Source organism: Tinamus guttatus, unplaced genomic scaffold (genome assembly GCF_059628265.1).
Source record: "Tinamus guttatus ecotype Peru unplaced genomic scaffold, ASM5962826v1 Tinamus_guttatus_pri_ptg000215l, whole genome shotgun sequence".
NCBI classification, from domain to species: Eukaryota; Metazoa; Chordata; class Aves; order Tinamiformes; family Tinamidae; genus Tinamus; species Tinamus guttatus.
The window spans coordinates 3,137,786-3,155,391 of record NW_028288749.1 but is presented as its reverse complement, the minus strand read 5'-3'; the positions used below and the strand labels follow the sequence as shown (position 1 = coordinate 3,155,391).

General features: G+C 49.8%; 1 protein-coding gene across 1 annotated transcript in view; it reads right to left on the bottom strand.

Annotated features, from left to right (window-relative positions):
• Positions 1–17,364, bottom strand: part of RASAL2 (RAS protein activator like 2) — a 119,254-nt gene extending 101,890 nt beyond the window's left edge. Inside the window, exon 1 of the mRNA XM_088524890.1 lies at positions 17,202–17,364. Within this exon, the coding sequence (XP_088381016.1) occupies positions 17,202–17,364 (163 nt within the window). The remainder of the gene's footprint in view (positions 1–17,201) is intronic.
• Positions 17,365–17,606: the final 242 nt, after the last annotated feature.

Here is a 17,606-nt window from a genome sequence, read left to right as displayed (position 1 = left end):
CAAGCGCAGAGGAGCCTCTGCCCAGCACATGGCCACAGCTCAGCCACCTGGGCAATACCCTCCCTCGAGCCACTGGCAGAGCTGCCTCCCTCCCCAAGTGCTAGGAGGGGCATGGAAACGAGTTGGCACCCTCTAACAGCACTTGCCTGCAGGCAGAGGCACTTCCCAGAGAAATACTCGCTTGTTAGGGCTGTCGGGGAGCAATAACCTGAACTGTATTAACCGCAGAACAATGATGTGCTTCATGGTTTTGCTGACCTCGGTGCATCGATATAGCAGGGAAAAAATCTGCCCCATCAACTGACAAGGCAAAGCAACAAAAAGCTCCATAAACACGGCCATGTCAGCTGCATCACCAGCTCTCTACAAAAACAAACATGTTTAGACGGAGGGCTGGTTTTCCAGCAAAGTCAGTTTTGGGAAGTAAACTGAGAAATTGAGTAATACAACCCATGCCTTGGAGAAACTCAGTGTGGACTAATCACTCATGTGGTCGCGGTAGTCCTGGCCGAGGTGGAAGGGAGAGAAGCGTCTCATGGCCTACAGAAGAAAGGTGAGACTTCCATTTAATTAAGCTTTCCAAAGCACAGAGCACCTGAGGGAACTTCTACTCACAACAGGGACCTACAACCTTCTCAAGCTGATTGCAGGAGCCAGAGTAGTGTGCGCTGATCGGGGCGATGGCACTAGCATGTTCCTGGAGCAAACAGAGGAATCCAAATGCTGGACATGACTGTGGAAACAACTGACAGCAAAAGGAAAGCAGCTCCTTTTTTTCTGTACAAGCAAGTGGACATGAGCTAGTAAACTCGTTTTTCAAATCCATACACTAACTGTTTTTATAGAAAGGACTCTGCACAGTTACTGCAAGACAGCATCAACGTGTGCCTGAGGAAAACAGAAAGGCAAAAGTCACCCTGACGTGGAAAACCATCACTGGAAAGGATGCTGGAAAGCTACAGCAAAGGTTTCGTAATTATTCACACTACTCACACAGACCGATGATTTTTTCCCCTGATGTTTGTAAAATCAGCTTGTAAGGTTGGAAGTCAGCACATACACCAAGGACTCTAACCTTTGCTGTACTGAAATGAAGGACAATCCCTTACTAAGTAGCTTGCAAAAAGAGTTTGGGTTTATTAAGGAGCCCTAATCAAGGGCATGGCATTTGCACAAACATATCCCCCCAAGCCGCATCGCGTATCATTTCCTGGCACTGCCCGCAGAACAGGAAGGTGCCCCAGAAGGGCAGGGAGGGCAGTGGGGAGAAGCTGCTCCGTGTCTGGCCGTGCTTCTCCCACGCGGCCAAACGCGCTGGTCTAGGAAGACACTCTGGGGAGCGGCGCTGCGCGGCCCAGCTCCCACCCCGGCACCAGGGCTCCTGTACAGCGAGCAACAAGCGCTTGCTTCCCCAGCTGGGGAGAGCGTTATTTAAACCACGATGTGATTCCAGCAAATCCTAGACAGATGGAGAAGAATTCAGGGACAACTGAGGTTGCTGCATTTACGATGAAGGAGTTAGAGGGACAAAAGGCCTCTTGCTGGGAATGCGGGATCTGGGAGCTTTCCATTTGCTCCATAAAGAACAGGAACACTCAGCAAATGCACTAGTCAAGGCCAGCAAGGCAGAACAACTTGAAGGGAGCAAGTCAGTCCCAAAGGAGCCTATGGATTTCCACATGGTTGCTCTGGAACATACCACCTGCCAAGCTGGCAGGTTTCTGCAGCCCAGCCAGAAAGACGTTGTGACCTACGGTGCTAATCCTCAACCTCTGCAAACAGCTCGGTGGTAGAGGATAAAAAACCCATCCCAAAGCAGAGCAAAAAGCACACCCAGAGTTAAATTCACAGCATAATGTCTGCTAGCATGCTGATAGTGATACAGCGTGTTTAGAGCCCACCTACATCAAGCAGACAAGTGTAATTAAGACCTTTACATCCCATATGGCCAAAATACAGTTCAAATGAAGACAAGCTTTAAATATGTTTTCTATCTGCCTCTACCTTAGCTGCAGGGCTCGCCGTACACAGGGCTCATTCTTTCAGCCAGCCAAGAAAGAGCCGAAGGCGTCAGGAGGCAGCTTAGAAAAGACTGGACAAGCAGGGAAGGGAGACTTCCCCTTTCAGCACACACGGGCACGCGGGTGGGCAGAGAAGCTGCTGCTACAGTCCTGAGCCCCGCGCAAATCGCTGGGGTCCCTGCTCTTGGCTTCAGCTCCCACAGTCCGCAGGCGCCGCTGATAACAGTGCATCATTATTTTTAATTGAGAATATTACATCCGGAAATAGATGCACATATTAACAAGGCTTTGAAAAAGCGGGTCATTTTTCTATTGAGAATGTATTTTAATGATGCTGTCTCAAAGAAGGATCAGATTAATGAGGCTGTAGGGCAGGAATGAGGACATGGCGAGGAAAAAAAAAATCATACACATATTAACTCCGACAGCTGCCAAAGACCATTTAAAATGTTTAACTGGGCAAGTAAACTGCAGGAAAATCTAAGCAAACGAACCAAATTTATTGAATAGCATCTGTGCAATCTCACGCGTGTCGGTAGATGCTGTGCATCTTGGGCGACCAGATGTTCACTGAACTTCTGACATGGCATTTTCTTTTCCCCATTATGGATAAAGCTCTGAGCAAGGGAAAAAGCAAGTCCTTTACACTGCGCCCGCTTCTCTCCTCTCATTTAAACTCCAGCCTGGCAATAACAGCAGTGCCAGGGTCACTAATAACTCACAGTTTGCCAAGGAGGATCCTGGAGAGACTGCTGGAGAAGCAGCACTTTGGGCCTGCATCTACCTCAAGGAAACTGGAAGGAATTGGAAATATTAGAGCAGAAACTGAGAAGCAGGGAATGAATACATGCCACATAGCTTAAAATTAGCAAAAAGGCAGTAGCTTTGTGGTCATTTTCAAACCCAAGATATTTCCCTTCCTTCAGTGGACATTGTTATTTCTCACCATTAGGTGGAAAAAATAAAAACACAAAACAGAATGACATCTCATTCCAGCAGGAAATAGCACCAACAACGTTGTCGGAATACTAATGATAAAAAAGAGGTTTTTTTGTTTGTTTGTTTGTTTTACATAAAATGACTTTTCGAAGCACAGTCTTCAACTTCCCACGCCAGCCACCGTGACACGTAGCACGCCAAGGCTCGGGGTCACCAGGTAGCTGCTGTTCCTACCTCCATCCCAAGGAAGCCCGGGAACGCAAGTACTTCCTCACGAAGCAGAATTCACCTTAAACACTGCAGCCATCACAACTGTCCAGAGAGACTACGTGTTTTTCAAGACCTAAGCATCAAACTAGCACTTCCTCACCGCATCCTCTACTTTTTGAAGCCATCTGTAGCAGAGGATAATCTCCTCTCTGCCCGGCGCAATGATTCACGTTAAAGCTCTCTGGCTGGGCAAGCAGGACATATTCCTACCTTCAGTGGTTGTGTAAGACCAAAATACACCTAAAATAAAGCAGCCAAAAAGGTAACACAGCGTTAGCAAGGCTAATTTCCAAGCGTGACTTTGTTGCATCTCCTGACTCTTACTCAGGGCTGTCACATGCAGGGGACAAGGGAGCTTCTTGGTGCAATTGCCCCATCTCCTGTCATTGTATCTTCACTTCCCTCATAAACCATCTTAAAAACAACAAAATAAACAAACAAACCCCAAACCCTTGAAATGCAACTGCAAGGGGCCCTGCACCCCTACCGCAAAACTTGTTTCTTCCAGTCCTGTCAAGATTTTTATTCGATTTGCCTTTAACTCCCACCTTTACTGCTGGTTTCCATGGTGGATGCAGAAACACTTCTAAAGGATCTTTATCAAGCCACAGGCTTAAACGTCACCATTTTTTCTTTCTTCCCCCTGCTAAAAGTTTCTCAGAACTTGGAAGCGATTTCTCCCTGCAACACCACATTGGTTCCTCCTTGCATCAGGCTGAAATTCCTAAATGTTTTTCTTTTACTTCCTCATTTACACACAATCCTTCCCTCTCCATTTTAAGAACAGTACAGTCCTGAAAATAAATAAATCCTTAACAAGCTGAAAAGGCTGAAAAGCCAGAAGATAAAATAAGCACTGCAACAATTTAGCAGGATTAATTTTCACTTAGCAGCAGCCCAGAAGAAGCTTCAAGACAAAAAAAAAGACGACATCTAGATTTTACAACTGGGCATGATTTTAGTAGACATGATGAAAAATTACAAACTGAAAATTTTATCTAAGCTTTCCTTCTATCAGTGAGGTTTTGATAAAATATTGACAGTTATTAAACGCTTCATCTGCATTTACTGACCTAAAAGAGCTGCAACATTAGCTACTGCATTTACTGCATCTTATTTTTAAGAGACCAAAATAAAATTAGACCCTCCCAGCTCCATCACCCCAACAGCCAAAAGAGGCAAGAAAAGAAAAAAAAAAAAGAAGGGGAAATGGTGGAAGGAGGCACATCAGGAGCATCGGTTTTCCATGACAGAAGCCAAGATTCTGCCAGTACTTGCTGGGAAATTTGCTTTGGCCTCAAGCACTCCCGCGGGCTTCCCGGGGCAGCTCCGCAGAGCTCCGGCGGCCCCTGCGCGGCGCTGACACCGGCAGGCCAGGGGCAACGGGGCAGGCTGCAGCCGGGCGCGCGCGCCAGCTTCTGCGTGCAACGAAGCAGCCCAGCCGGCACGCGCTGCCACCGCGCCCCACTCGCGGCCGTCATTCCTTGACACTTCCTGGCTAGCGAGTTGCTCACAAATTGGGAAAGCAAGAAAACACAGCGAGGAGGGCGAGCGAGCAGCAAGCCACGAGACTGAATTTCAGTGGTGTGACAACTTAAAACCTCACCAGTTTTCAAGAAGCTGAAAGCCATTTTTCTTTCTGCATTGATCCCTACAATTTCTGTGGTTTCGCTGTGTCACATTCCTATTTTCTTGGTTGTTGCCCTTTTTATCTTCTTTTTCTACAAGTAAAGACCCACCCAAGGTAAAACTACCTGCTACCTGTAGCTGAAAAACAATGGTTGTCATTGCATACAAATAAGCAAACCTGTTCACAAACCCAACAAGCCACTCAAAGCAAACTCCCCAGCCTCTCTCGGCCACACGGAAGAGCAAACACCAGGCTTTCCTCAGTACAACAGCCACATGGACACACCAAACACACCTGCTGTGCAAGCCTCACGTTTCAGGGTGCTGGCTGCCCTCACAAAGTTATTTTCCAGACACCTGAAGGATAAAACTAGAGTAAGATGGGATTTCTTTGCGTTTATTATAAGGTGAAATTAAAAGGGATGAGCATTCCCCAAATACTGTTAAAATGCGTATTATCAATTAAAAATAAAGCTCCCACTCTGCAAACAACTTATAAGGAACTTATTGCCCAGGACCTGCTGCTTCGTCAGATTAAGTGCCCTTTGCATTTTCAGCATGGCAAGAGGGGTGGAAATGCTGCTCTGCCATACGGCTGCACGGCTGTCAAGCGAGTTTCATGAGACATCCAACATGCATCACCCCATCTCCCAAAATTAAAGGGCCACCAGTTCGGGTACATCTCCATGTGCGGCTCTGCTCAGCATCCAGCTTGCAGCTGTGGCTTCCCGGGATGGGTGTCACTCCATCTTCGGAGCTAGAACGTGAGCCAAGACGTTTGGCATTAGCACGACGCAGACACGAGTAACTCCACCAATGTCACTTACTGGAGGTGCTCAGCACAGCTGTCCTTCCCCTCGCCTGCCACCCACGCCACACGGCGGGCACTGACACAGAAACGGAATGGCCAAGAAACCACAGGGGAAAATGAAATAAATCACTTGGAAAACAGCTGGATGGTAAAAGTGGCAACCCTTAAGCGGGGAAGCTGTTCTAGACCCTGCTGTTTTACATCACCATTAACTGGAACCTAATTGCCATCTGTGCAAGCGAGCTGCATTTTAAGAGACATGTAAATTAATCTGCACTTATTTCCCAAGATAGAGCCCCCTGGAATAACAGCATTCCCAGGGAGTCTGCAGCAGAGCTGCCGAAAGTTCTAAGAGGCAAAAAGAACTTTGCAACGTAAATACTCAGAAATATTTCTGCCCTATTAAGGATTTCTTCCTATCACAAATCAAGTGTGTGTCTTTAGACCCTTAGCGGTTGGGCCACGCAACTATGAACGGAGTAGGAGACAACCCATCATTTTTCAGAAGAGTCACCTCCAGTCCGGGCTGTATTTGTACAAATGGGAAGTGCTTGTGTGGGAAGGGGCAATACCAAACTTTCCACTTGCTCTCCCTCTGTTGGCAAAAGAAAGTTGAGCAAGGCTTCAAATCAGCCTGTAACTCGTCCAGTTCTCAACCACCAGCATCCAGACTGGAAAACAGGATTGAAGACAGCAAACAGGGAGAAATGTAGGGGAAAAACACCCCTAAGAGCTGGCCACAATATTAGGAAGATCATCTATATCTAGAGCCCTGGAATTGGGTGCCACAAGGCTCCTGTTACACACTGAAACAGCAAAGTGCAGACAGATGAGTGAGCAGAACAGATGTGCACCATCCCGCAATGAAGGACTTTTTAAAAGTATAAAAATTAGCAGTTTTCTCTCATGGGTGGCAATGTTTCAGCTGCCTTACCAGATACTTCAACCGGAGAAGAACACCTTCAAAATAATTGGGAGATACTGAAAGCTTTCACATGCCTCCAACTCACACAGCGCTCCCCCGTCACCCAGCGCCCTGGCAGCAAGAAACAGGGAGAATCAGCTAATCCCGAGCAGCAGCAGCACGCGGAAGGGCTCTGCCATGGGCTGCAGCCCCAAAGATACAATTGGTCAGCAGCAACCTGGCAAAAGTCAGCCACCCCCAGGAAAGCGGAAAATACAGCGACTGTCCTACTGCCTGAGCAAATGTTGAAGGATATATATTATATACGACCTTTTCACAACATTTCTGATCGCTTTAAAGAGTTAAATATGGCTTGAATGGTTTGAAAAGCTCAGGATAAACAACTTAGGGGGGTGGAGGGAAAGACTGAGATCCCTGTAACTAAAAAGCAGATATTGGTATGTCTTTGAAAGCTAACAGAATTGGAGCTTGGGTGATGTGGAGTTTAACTATTAGCCTAGCAAATGAGCCCTCACCAGACGGGAAGGAGGATGTCCACGCCATGAGCTGCTATCTCTGCGCCCGGTTCCAGAGCCTTGCCAGCTATTAAGAGAAATGGACTCCGGCATCTCCCAGACAATATCGAAATCTGAATGATGTTGAGTCAGAGATTGCCTCCCTGGCTGTGTATCCTGCAGGCTGAACTTCCCCGGCCACATCCAGTTTGTTTAACCTCGAACCCCCGCTAAGGGCCAGCTCCGTGCCCTGCAGTTGGCTCCTCACACGACGCATGTGTCCTGCTGAGCTTCTAGCCTTCCAGGCTCTTCGGCGTGCCCGGCTCTGGGCAAGCGCACAAGTCTATGTGCAGCTAAACACGGTACTGAGCACACAAAAGGAAGGAGAATTATTGCTTCCAATGAGCTACAAGCACCTTCTCCTCAACGCTCCCCACGCCTGCGCCACGGGGGCGCATCCCTCGCTATCTCACGCTGCCCGTTCCTCCCGTGCAGGAGGAGCGAGGAAACGTTGGGCTGCAGCACGTGCCCAGTGGCGGGGCAGCCAGCTCCGCGGAGGAGGCCGGCAGCAGATGCACCCGCGCTGCAGTCCCGCTGACACCCGCACCCACGGCCTGGCTCCCTCCTGCTCAGCTCCAACGCTCCTCCCAGCAAAGGCTGCCCATGTAGGGTGCACGGCATGCCCGCTTTGGGGCAAAAAATAACAAAGACCCGTGAAATTACACAAGTGGAACAGTCTTTTCCAATGACGTGTAATACCTTGAGGTATGATTTTCTCCACAAGGCTTAGCTGAATGCCCCGTGGCTGCTGGAAAGGCACATCTGTATCACATTAACTGGCTTTAAGTGTCCCCGCAAAGAAGTAAGCGCGTACCTCCTGCCCCAGAGAGAAAGCATAAGCTCTTCTAATTGAGGAGAGACAGAGCTAAGCCTTGCACTGAATCACCACTAGTGGAAATTGCAGAAGAACAAACAAAACAAAAAAAAATCCACATGGAAGAATGAAAAGGAAGAATACCCAGAATAAGCTAAAGGAACAAAAACTGGGGTGGTGCTTCCTCAGACTATGCAAGCCCTGAATAACAAGCACATGACATACTGCAAGGACAAGAGATCAACGCAACTTCCTTAGAGTCCCAGGGCTAAGCAATGCCCAGTGGTGAGTAATGAGGGCTCCAGGAAAACACAAGCATTTCCTTCTCCAATTCTCCAAACAGCCACCTCCAGGATTTCCAAATTGCAAGAGAGATTGGGGAAAAAAGCACCCAAACGTTGTATCTTCGATCATCGGAGTTAGCACAAGGCCACTCAATCCGCCAGGTCCAAGTTGCCATCTACCAGCATGACGGATTGAGCAGCCAGCTTGAATACATCTTATGGAAGGCGCTTCCTTTTGGGACAAAAAAAAAAACAAAGCTAAAGCAGTGAACACAGGTTAGGTCACAGAGAAACCACATCAATAGCACGGAAACAAAACAGGGAGGGATCCTGCCAGAACAGCTCCAGAACTGTGTGGTTATTATAAATGGACATCAGAAGTGCAGTTAGCAACAGTTCAACTTGTAAGCCAGCGCGTGGCCAAAGTGCAAGCACGCAGTAAGGGATGTATTATCGTTCTTCCTTTATAAATCGCCCCTGTGAAGCTACTGTAGTTTTAAACAGCACTGCACATTTTCAGAGTGAACTCATAATCCCTCAAAACTCCATCAGTAAAAACAGCAATCTTGACTTCATGGATTTATTTCATGGGGTATCGACCCTCACAAAAAGCATGGTGGTTTCACTGCAAGCTTCCTCCCACATTATCCTAGAGCCAGCTAGCACAGGTTAACATCAGGTCCATAACCATGAACCTGATGTTTATACTCTACAACTGGACCAACAGAGCAAATGAGCTCTCCTGGCATGGAAAATATTACTAAAGCCTCAGTAGTACAGAACGGGCTGTGGAAAGGGGGTCTATCAGCCCATGCTGCTTCTTTTCTAAATGGACAGGGTCACGTCAAAGCCCACGTGGGCCACGAGCACTGCAAGTACTTTCTCAGCAAGCAAGAAGTGGGTTCATCTCATTTTTGGCCCTGGTTTGCAGGAACACCTACCCTACCTGCCCGCCCAGGTGGGAAAAGGTCTTAGCTCTCATGGAGACCTCCTGTGTCCCAAGCCGAGCTGCTTTCCAACCCATCCTGCACAGTCAGGCGACTGAGAGGAAACGAGGCTCATGATAGAGCCAAAAAATCTAAAGTTGGAACACAGCGCTGAGGAGACAGTCTCCTCCTGGCTACTCATGGAGACTTCACAGCTGCTTGGTGGCTCATACATAAACTTGTGCAAGACTGGCTTCCTCCTCTTCCTGAGCCCCAAGTTAAAGGTGCTGGGAGAGCCACCAGGCTCAAACTCTCCAAAACAGACAAGATAAATAGTCTAACACTAGGTAACCTTCAGCTCTGTGCCCTTGTGTTCCTACAGCAAGCACAGCTTAGCATTGACAGCCAAGCTGCATTTTCCAGCAGTTTTCTATTTTGAGCCTTTTGCATTTTTTTCCACAGAAAAAAGCAACGGATTTACTGACAAATAAATAGGAGAAAGCAAGTTTTGCCAGTGCATGGAAGACTAATGCTTTCATACACTTAGCTATTTAATCATTATTACTGCATTCCTCTCAATTCTTTCCCCCACAGTTTCAGACATATCCTCACTTTAACAGCAGGCATACTCCTTTGCAGCATCAGCCAAGAATCAGAAATATTTGTTTCACTTCTTATCATAATTCCCCGCTCCAAGACATTCATCATCTTGGTAAACAAAGGCTGTTTAAATTATACTTATGACTTCCCTGCTACGAAGTCCAAACAAAAGAAATGAGACCAGAAAATCCTCAACTTCCTTTTATAAGGCTTGTCTAGACTAACAGAAATAAATTAATAAATAAATAAATAAAAAGGATTTCTTCCTTGGTCTGATTTAATGCAATTTGTTCTACAAGTGAGAACCTGGTAAGCAGTGGAATCAAACGCAACATAGCTGAGTCTCGAAGGACCCTGTTTCACACTGCCCTGCCACTACTTACGAGTCCTGGCAGGAGAGAACCTTTACTGCGATGGCATGCTGAGCTTCTCCAAGAAGAGCAGTCACCAGCCGAGAGCACGTGAAAGAAAACTGGCATCAGTATTTACAGCAAGACCCTAAAACTCTACAGGGAGTATAAAACTCAGCACCTCCTGGGAGTTGAGGCTCCTTGAAGGCTTCCAAGCTTGGCTAATGGAAGGGTTTGAGGAAGAGCTCCATGAAATCTGCCCAACAAGGTGACTAGGTCCCACTCTGCCTCCCCCAACATCCTACCTAAGCGCTGTCAGAGAGCAAAACAGAGACCCCATAAGACCCCTATCTCATCCAGAAGGTAAATCTGGATTTCCACCAGAATTCATTTATGAATTTTACCCCATAATCTTTTTGCCACAGTTTGCTTTCTAGTTTGGTTAGACCACCTTGCCTTCCCCGGCAATAGCCAATAACGTGTTATTAGATGAAGTGTAATGATTTCCTAGTGAGTACTGCGCAGAGCAGCAATTTTGCTCTACAGCATGAACTACAGCCCCGTAACATAAACAAACATGTTTCTCAGCAACCTTTTGTCTCCTCTTCTTTGATAGTGCCTGTTCCTCACTGTATTCCTGCATATTAATACAAAATACCAACCTAATAAGGAAAACTGCTACCAGCCAACCCTCCAGGCAAGGCCAACCAAATGCGAAGTGCTACACAGGGGCACAGGACCTCAGAGGCCATGGAAAGGATGCGAGAGCGTCAGCTGGTACGAGCTTTGCTCCAGGGCTTTCCCAGCTCAGTTTTGCTCTATTTTCTCTAGTGTGGAGAGTTACCTTTTTGGAAATAAGAAAAGTCAAACGCTTGGCCCTGTTCCCAAATTAAGAAGTTAATCAACGCAGCAGCTATCCAAACGCCTTCATGCCAGCCATTCAGCCTGTCGCTCTCCAAGGAGATAAGTTTATTATTTTCTGCAGGTCAGCAAAACTTCACCTTAGTTTCCCAAAAAGCTCACGTAGCCAGAGCTGCCCTGGGCGAGCACGCTGCCCCGCTGACCTGCGGCTCCGACAGCTCTGGTGTCTGAGAGGAGGTTGGATAGTCACGAGGCGGTCCAGGAAAGCAGCAGGCTTAAGGGTACCCCAAAGGTGAGGCAGCACAACTCAGTGCAGGCAAATGGAGCACCGTGGAGGTCTCCAGAGACTGGACTTCTGTTGCCAAGTTTCTGGCATGTCCTTGGGCAAGTTAGCAGACCGACTTGTGCCTTTTTTCTTTGCTTTCTTACTTCGTAGCAGCCCTGTGAAGTAAACGCGGATGTACTCCAGCAGCATGGTAATGAATGGTACAAGGGAGTCAAGTGACCTTTCCTACCCCACCTGGCAGCTCAGGAATTATTAGCAACACAAGCACCATCTGCCCTGCCAAAACGGTCCCCCGAAACCAAAGCTCAGGAATCACTCAATACCTGAAACAGTCTTCAAGCACCAGATGAGCCCTCCTCACGTTCCCCTCGAATCTGAGATTGATGTTACTACACGTAATGCTGACCAGCACCTTGAGATGGGTATTAGTACTAAGAGTTGGCTAATTCAACGTGCAAATTACCCCAACGTACCTCAAGCCAATCCACTGACTCAAAAGGACAGAAACCTCAAGGAGGCAAACGAGTTCTTATCTCTGTCTACATAGAGACTAATCACTAAAAAGGAACACAAGGACTAATCACTAAAAACAAAAAGAAATATCTCCAAAGCATCAGCTTCATCCATGTTTCCTACAAACCCTCCATGACATGCGGATAGAGGGAAAAAATGCAGCTATGATGGCATAACAGCGCTTTAAGCTCTTCTGAAGTGTATCCTAGAAAATGTCGAGGAAATCGGCTTCCAGGCTTTCAAATCTGTGCAGCCTAAACCTGCATATTGGTGACCTAGAGGCAGGGAGCATCAGCGCTGTCACCAGAGAGATCGGGACGCTGCTGAGCACTTGGGTGCCAGCCCCCTGGAGCAGCCGCCAGCCCCGCAGGCGCTGCTCCCCTCAGGACCTTCCTTCCGAACCCTTGCAGCAGTTGCTGCGTGCAGCTCTGCGCCGCTTCGGACCCGTGTGCCGCAGGATTAAGCTGCCTCTAGCATTCTCCTCAACTGTCTTTGGGTCCTCCATGCCAGACATCCCCTGACAATGCAGCTTCACGCAGGAGCACCTCTAGCAAATCCCCCCACGGGGCATTCTGTCATACCAAAATCCGAAATTGTCACCCTCGCTTTCAGTATTCCGCGTCTCGGTATTGTCCCCAAGTCTCCAACACCTGCACGCCCCACCGCCCTGCCCACACTCTTTCTGCAGAGCTGTCCATGCCTCCTGCCGAGCCCTCCTGGCCCTGCCACCAAGGGGGGTTTAGCCCAGACACAGCAGCGGCTCACACATTTCTACAGCTCCTTCCCTCTCCTTAAAGCTCTGGTTTCCATTCCCACACCGCCATGAAAGCAGGAATGATATTGAAGGGCTTACGGCTGCACTCATGAGCTTGAAGGTCTTTTCCAGCCATAATGATTCTCATGCTAATGGGCACGGGCGCCTTGCATAGCCACACAACGGGTGTCACTTTCCCACACTTTGCAGAATTAATGTATTTAACCAAGTGCCTGCCAGGGTTCGCAGCGTAGGAGTCCATTTCTAATGGGGCATTCCCAGATTTGGGGGGGGGGGGGGGGGAAATAAATATTCGATAACAAGGCATCTAAATCCAGTGTTTTGTTTTAAATTTACTTAAGCGCAAAGACCTCCCTTCGCCTCCAGGAGCTCACAGCTCTAGTTCATCTTGCTTCGTAATTAGAAGTATTCCAGATTCTGGAACAAGAGTCCATCTACAGTTTTGGGATCTTTTGCAAACCCTTTAAACCCCATAAAGAGAATTAGCAAACATTGTTCCTTACTCATCATTTCTGAAAGGGCTTTCTGGGAAGGGGGAGGGAACCAAATCACACAAAGGACCATTAAAAGTTTGCACACCAAAAATCGAGCATTTCTTTTCTCTTCCCTTGGTGATTTTACTTGCAGACAAAAACTGTATTTCCATGATTACTCCATGCTTTTACAGAGGATTTTGAAAGAATTCAGTTTGAGGTGTTGACTGGGTGACCTTGTGGCTAAAAGAACATACACGCCAGAAAATGCTGAAATCTCAGGTTTTTTTTTTTAATAATAAAAATCTATAAATATCAGCTGGAAGGAACCCATGATCTCATAATAAGTCAACGGGTCACAGCTACACTCCTCTTATCTTCCTTTTTTTTTCCTATTGTCTAAAAATAGGAAACAGCACCACATGAAAACGTTCCGACAGGGATAAATAACGTGCCCGAAAAGCAGGAGTCAGGAAACTGATAGTTTAGAATAATGTCATCCTCGCATTCCCCAATGGGCTCTGGGGTTGTTGATATCTCCAAATATTTCAGGGACTTCTTAACAAGTTAGTAACCCAGGCAACGTTTGGCACAATGCAGCCAGCTAAAAGACAAGCTAAAAATCCTAAAGAAAGGCAAAAAAAAAGAAAAAACATTTCTGTGCAACTTCATGTCAGTGTTCCTTTAAAAGGAGGAGGGGAAACTCTATTTAAGGACAAAGGGCTTAACCTGCAATAAAGTTTGCGGGTAAAGCAAGAGAAAGCAGCTAGCTCTTTAGCTGCACTAACCCACATTGCCATAGCAAATACAAGGTGAGCAGAGCTCCTCTAGGTGCAGCAGCCGAGAGGAGCCGTGGTTCAGCTCCCGGCGCTTGCAGCCATTCCCCGCAGCCGGAAAGAGTCTTCGGAGGAGCTGTCATGGAGCAGGGATGAGCACATCACCCCCAAGACTTATTTGGTCCTAGTATTTCCTGGCATTGCCTGGCGACAGCAAGCGGCACCTCTGCCCAAGCGCACACGGGTACGGACTTAAGCCAGAGCTAATGCTGTTAGGTAAAACCCTGCCTTGGATTAAGTCCTCTCTTCTACCAAGGACTCTCAGCTAGAAACGGTTGTCACCAAAAAAATAAGAAGATGCCTCCGTCATCCTCCTCACGGCTGTAATGAAAATGCTGCCACCTGGTGGGATGTCCGCGGCTTGGGGACGGTCACCTCGCCAGGCTACCCAAAGGAGGCCCAGCCTGGGAAGACACCAGTGACAGGGAGCCATTTGTGCAGCAAGGTGCCAGATCACTGGAACGGGCAATCTGCAAAAAGTCCCGGGCTCTTGGGCGGCATTTCGCACCATTAGGAGCTGCTGCTGCTCAGGGCTCGAGGCACAGCTACTTCTTAACCTCCACGCGACGCTACGGGGATGCCAGGGCTCCCGCCTCGAGCGCGGGCCCAGCGCTTGCGGGGGGCCGATACGTGCAGCCCAAAGCTTGCGTCTTAGCGGTCTGGAGACACCTCTGCCTGGCTCCGAGCCTTTGCTTGGAGCCCGAGGCAGCAAGGCTCCGTGCGGAGGCACCACTGAAGCGTGGAGCCTGGCGAGCCCCCAAAGCGGGCCGAGGGGCGCAGAGGAACTGCCCACAGCACACGAGGACAAAGCCACGGGGACGTCCACCTCTACGCCAGTCCGCACGCCTACCAGCATCTTTCAGCACTGCTGCTGAAGAGGAAAAGACACCTCTTGGCCCGGGAAAGGCCCCAAAGCAGCGGCGTCGGCTCGCACTTGGCCAAGGACGGGTTCTCCTTGCCTTTCACCGGCTGCCACGTGGGAATTAACCATTCGAGGGCACGAGGGTTTGCAGCGAGCTTAGTGCAGCCACGCTAGAGGCAAATCTGACCACCACTGCTATAAAAGCCCACAACCCCTTTCCCCAGGTCTGCTTCCAAGAGCACAGGACTTTGACTCAAGACACCAATGGATGCTGTTGAAAAGCGGTGATTTCTTTTACAGAAAAAACATCACAGCACCAATGCAGCCAAGACAATCTCTTCTTCCTTACCCACATGACACACGCTGGGAGGAACCAATCATCCAGAACACATGTTGATACACATTTTACAGAAATATTAGCTGTGTGTCAAAGGCAGTTCTTGGAAACATCATCTACCAACGTTCACGTGATGTGCATTTCACGAGCAATTAAACCTTCCGTTCTGACAAGCAGATCTGCTGTTCCTGCTCACCAGCCAAACACCAGGAGAGAGGAAACCAATAATGTTACAAGCTCTGCCCTTTGGTAAGGAAATGGTGTTTTCAGGGCTTGATAACATCGTTATTTATCCGTTTAAATAAGAAACTGTCAAACCTCCAGAAAACAGAATGAAAAAGCCAACCCTGTAGTTCACTCAGGAAATGCAAAAATAGCTAGACTGTGATTTAGATCTCACAGCAAGTCAGACAAGACCTCAGTGTCAGCCTGGAATCACATCCCAGACACTGCACAGTCCCAGTGCATTCCCATCACTGTCATTCTGCTGGCAAGCCGCAGGGAACGGCAGTGACGCTGCTTCGCTACCCAATTCCTTTCTCTGCGCTTGCAGACCACGTTTCGTGAGCCCTGCCTCCACGAAATTCGCTCCTCGGACAAGCTGGATGGGACACTGCAAATAAATGGTCTGTAAGCAGGTGCTGAACTCCCTTCCGTAAAAACTCACACTTCCACCCCGAGAAATCGCCTTTCCAGACAACCACCTTTCACCAAGAACAACTCCCCGACGCAGCCGGTGTCATTTGTAAAGCCGGTGGAAAAGAGCTGCGGTTACATCCAGCACTGTGATTTTCACCCTGCTAGAAAGTGGTTCTTAACATTTCATATGTGGGATATTCCTTCCCTCCCCCAGCCATTCATGGTGAAATAATTAGTGTTAGTGCTCTCATTGTTTCCAGACAATGCAGACAACAAGGCTCAGCTCCTGTTCTCTTTCCCTCTGCTGCGGTTCCTCAACCCGCTGTGCCAGGCTTTGCTTCGGTCCTATAAATAACCCCCGCACCTTACACATTTGCCACTCACGGCTTTGGGGCCCGCGCTCAGTGCTGTGCACGCTTGGCCCCATGCCAGTTTGATGCACTGTCCACAAACTCACCCAGGGCTGTTCACGCAAGGAAAACGAGGCGAGCAAGTAGGAGGAAACGACCCAATCCTGCCAAACCCCACTGCGATTTCATGGGCAGAGAGAGGAGACGCCAGCGCACCAAACTCCTCAGAAGGGAGGGAGAGGCATAACAAGGCTTTTCTTTAAACACAGACTAAAAATAATTATTGTCCTTGGGCTACAACATGTATTTTTACATGCTCATAGACTTTGCTATTACAGCTTTTGAGCTGGCTGCCTCGTCAGGACGCTCCCCCATTTATCTGCGTGTCGGACGGCAGGACTTTATCAAGGAGCCCCTGTGCCTTCACTGGGGCTAATTTTGGAGCTGCATTCCTGCTTCGGAGACCCAGCCGCGGCACGGTCAGGTAGGCTGGGGCCAGGCGTCCTCCCTGGCAGCGCGCTCCCATTTCACCTTTGCAAAATATCCTGAGCGAGGAAGCAGCAAACAACCCGCGGGCGATCCGCGCTCCTCCAACGACAGCAGGGAGATGCTAACAGAAAAACCAACTTTTTCTCACTGCTTCCCATTAGCTGCACTGAGCAACACTCCACGGGCTCATGTGCCCGACCAGCCCCGCGTCCCCACACGAGTGCCCTGCGTTGCAGAAACCCCAGCAGCTTCCAGGGGGCTGGGGAGCAGGGGCTTCGGGAGCCGGGGTGGGGGGGCTGTGGGAGCAGGGGGGGATGTGGGAGAAGGGGAAAATGTATGGGTGGGGGGGGCTTTGGAATAAGGGGGGGTCTGTGGGAGCCGGGGGGGCTTTGGGAGCGGGGCGCCTGTGGGAGAAGGGGGGGACTTTGGGAGCCGGGGGGGCTGTGGGAGCGGCCCTGGTTGAGGGAAGCGCAGCTAAAGGCACCGCTTTGCACGGGTCCCGCACAGCGCCTGGCAAAGGGCCCTTTCTGGGGACGATCCGCGAGTTTTTTTGTGGGGTCGCCAGGGATTTCTCACTGCGCGCGTGGGCCAGGGGCCGAGCGAGTGTGCGGCCGCGCGGTCCCGGTCGCCGCGCGGGGCTCCCGCCGCCGCCCTCACCGTAGACGCGGAGCCAGCCCTGCTGCTCGCAGAGCGCCTCGAGCAGGACGCGGTCCAGCGCGCCGCCCGCCGCCTCCAGCTCCTCGGCGCCCAGCTCCGGCTCCGCCAGCGCCTCGGCCGCCCAGGCCGCCGCCTCGCCTCCCGCCGCGGCGGGCGCCTCCATGCCGCGCCGGGGAACGAGGCGCCGCCGCCGCCTCCCGCGCCGGCCGCGCCTCCCTCAGCGCGGCTCCATGGCTCCCCGCCCCCGGCGGCGCCGCCGCCGCCCTGCGTCAGCGCGAGACGGCGCGCGGGGCGGGGGGGCGGCGGCTGCGCGCGGCGGCGGTAACGGCCCCAACAGCGGCGGTAACGGCCACAACGGCCCCAACGGCCCCGCCGCCGGCAGCCCAGGCGGGCAGGCTCAAGCAG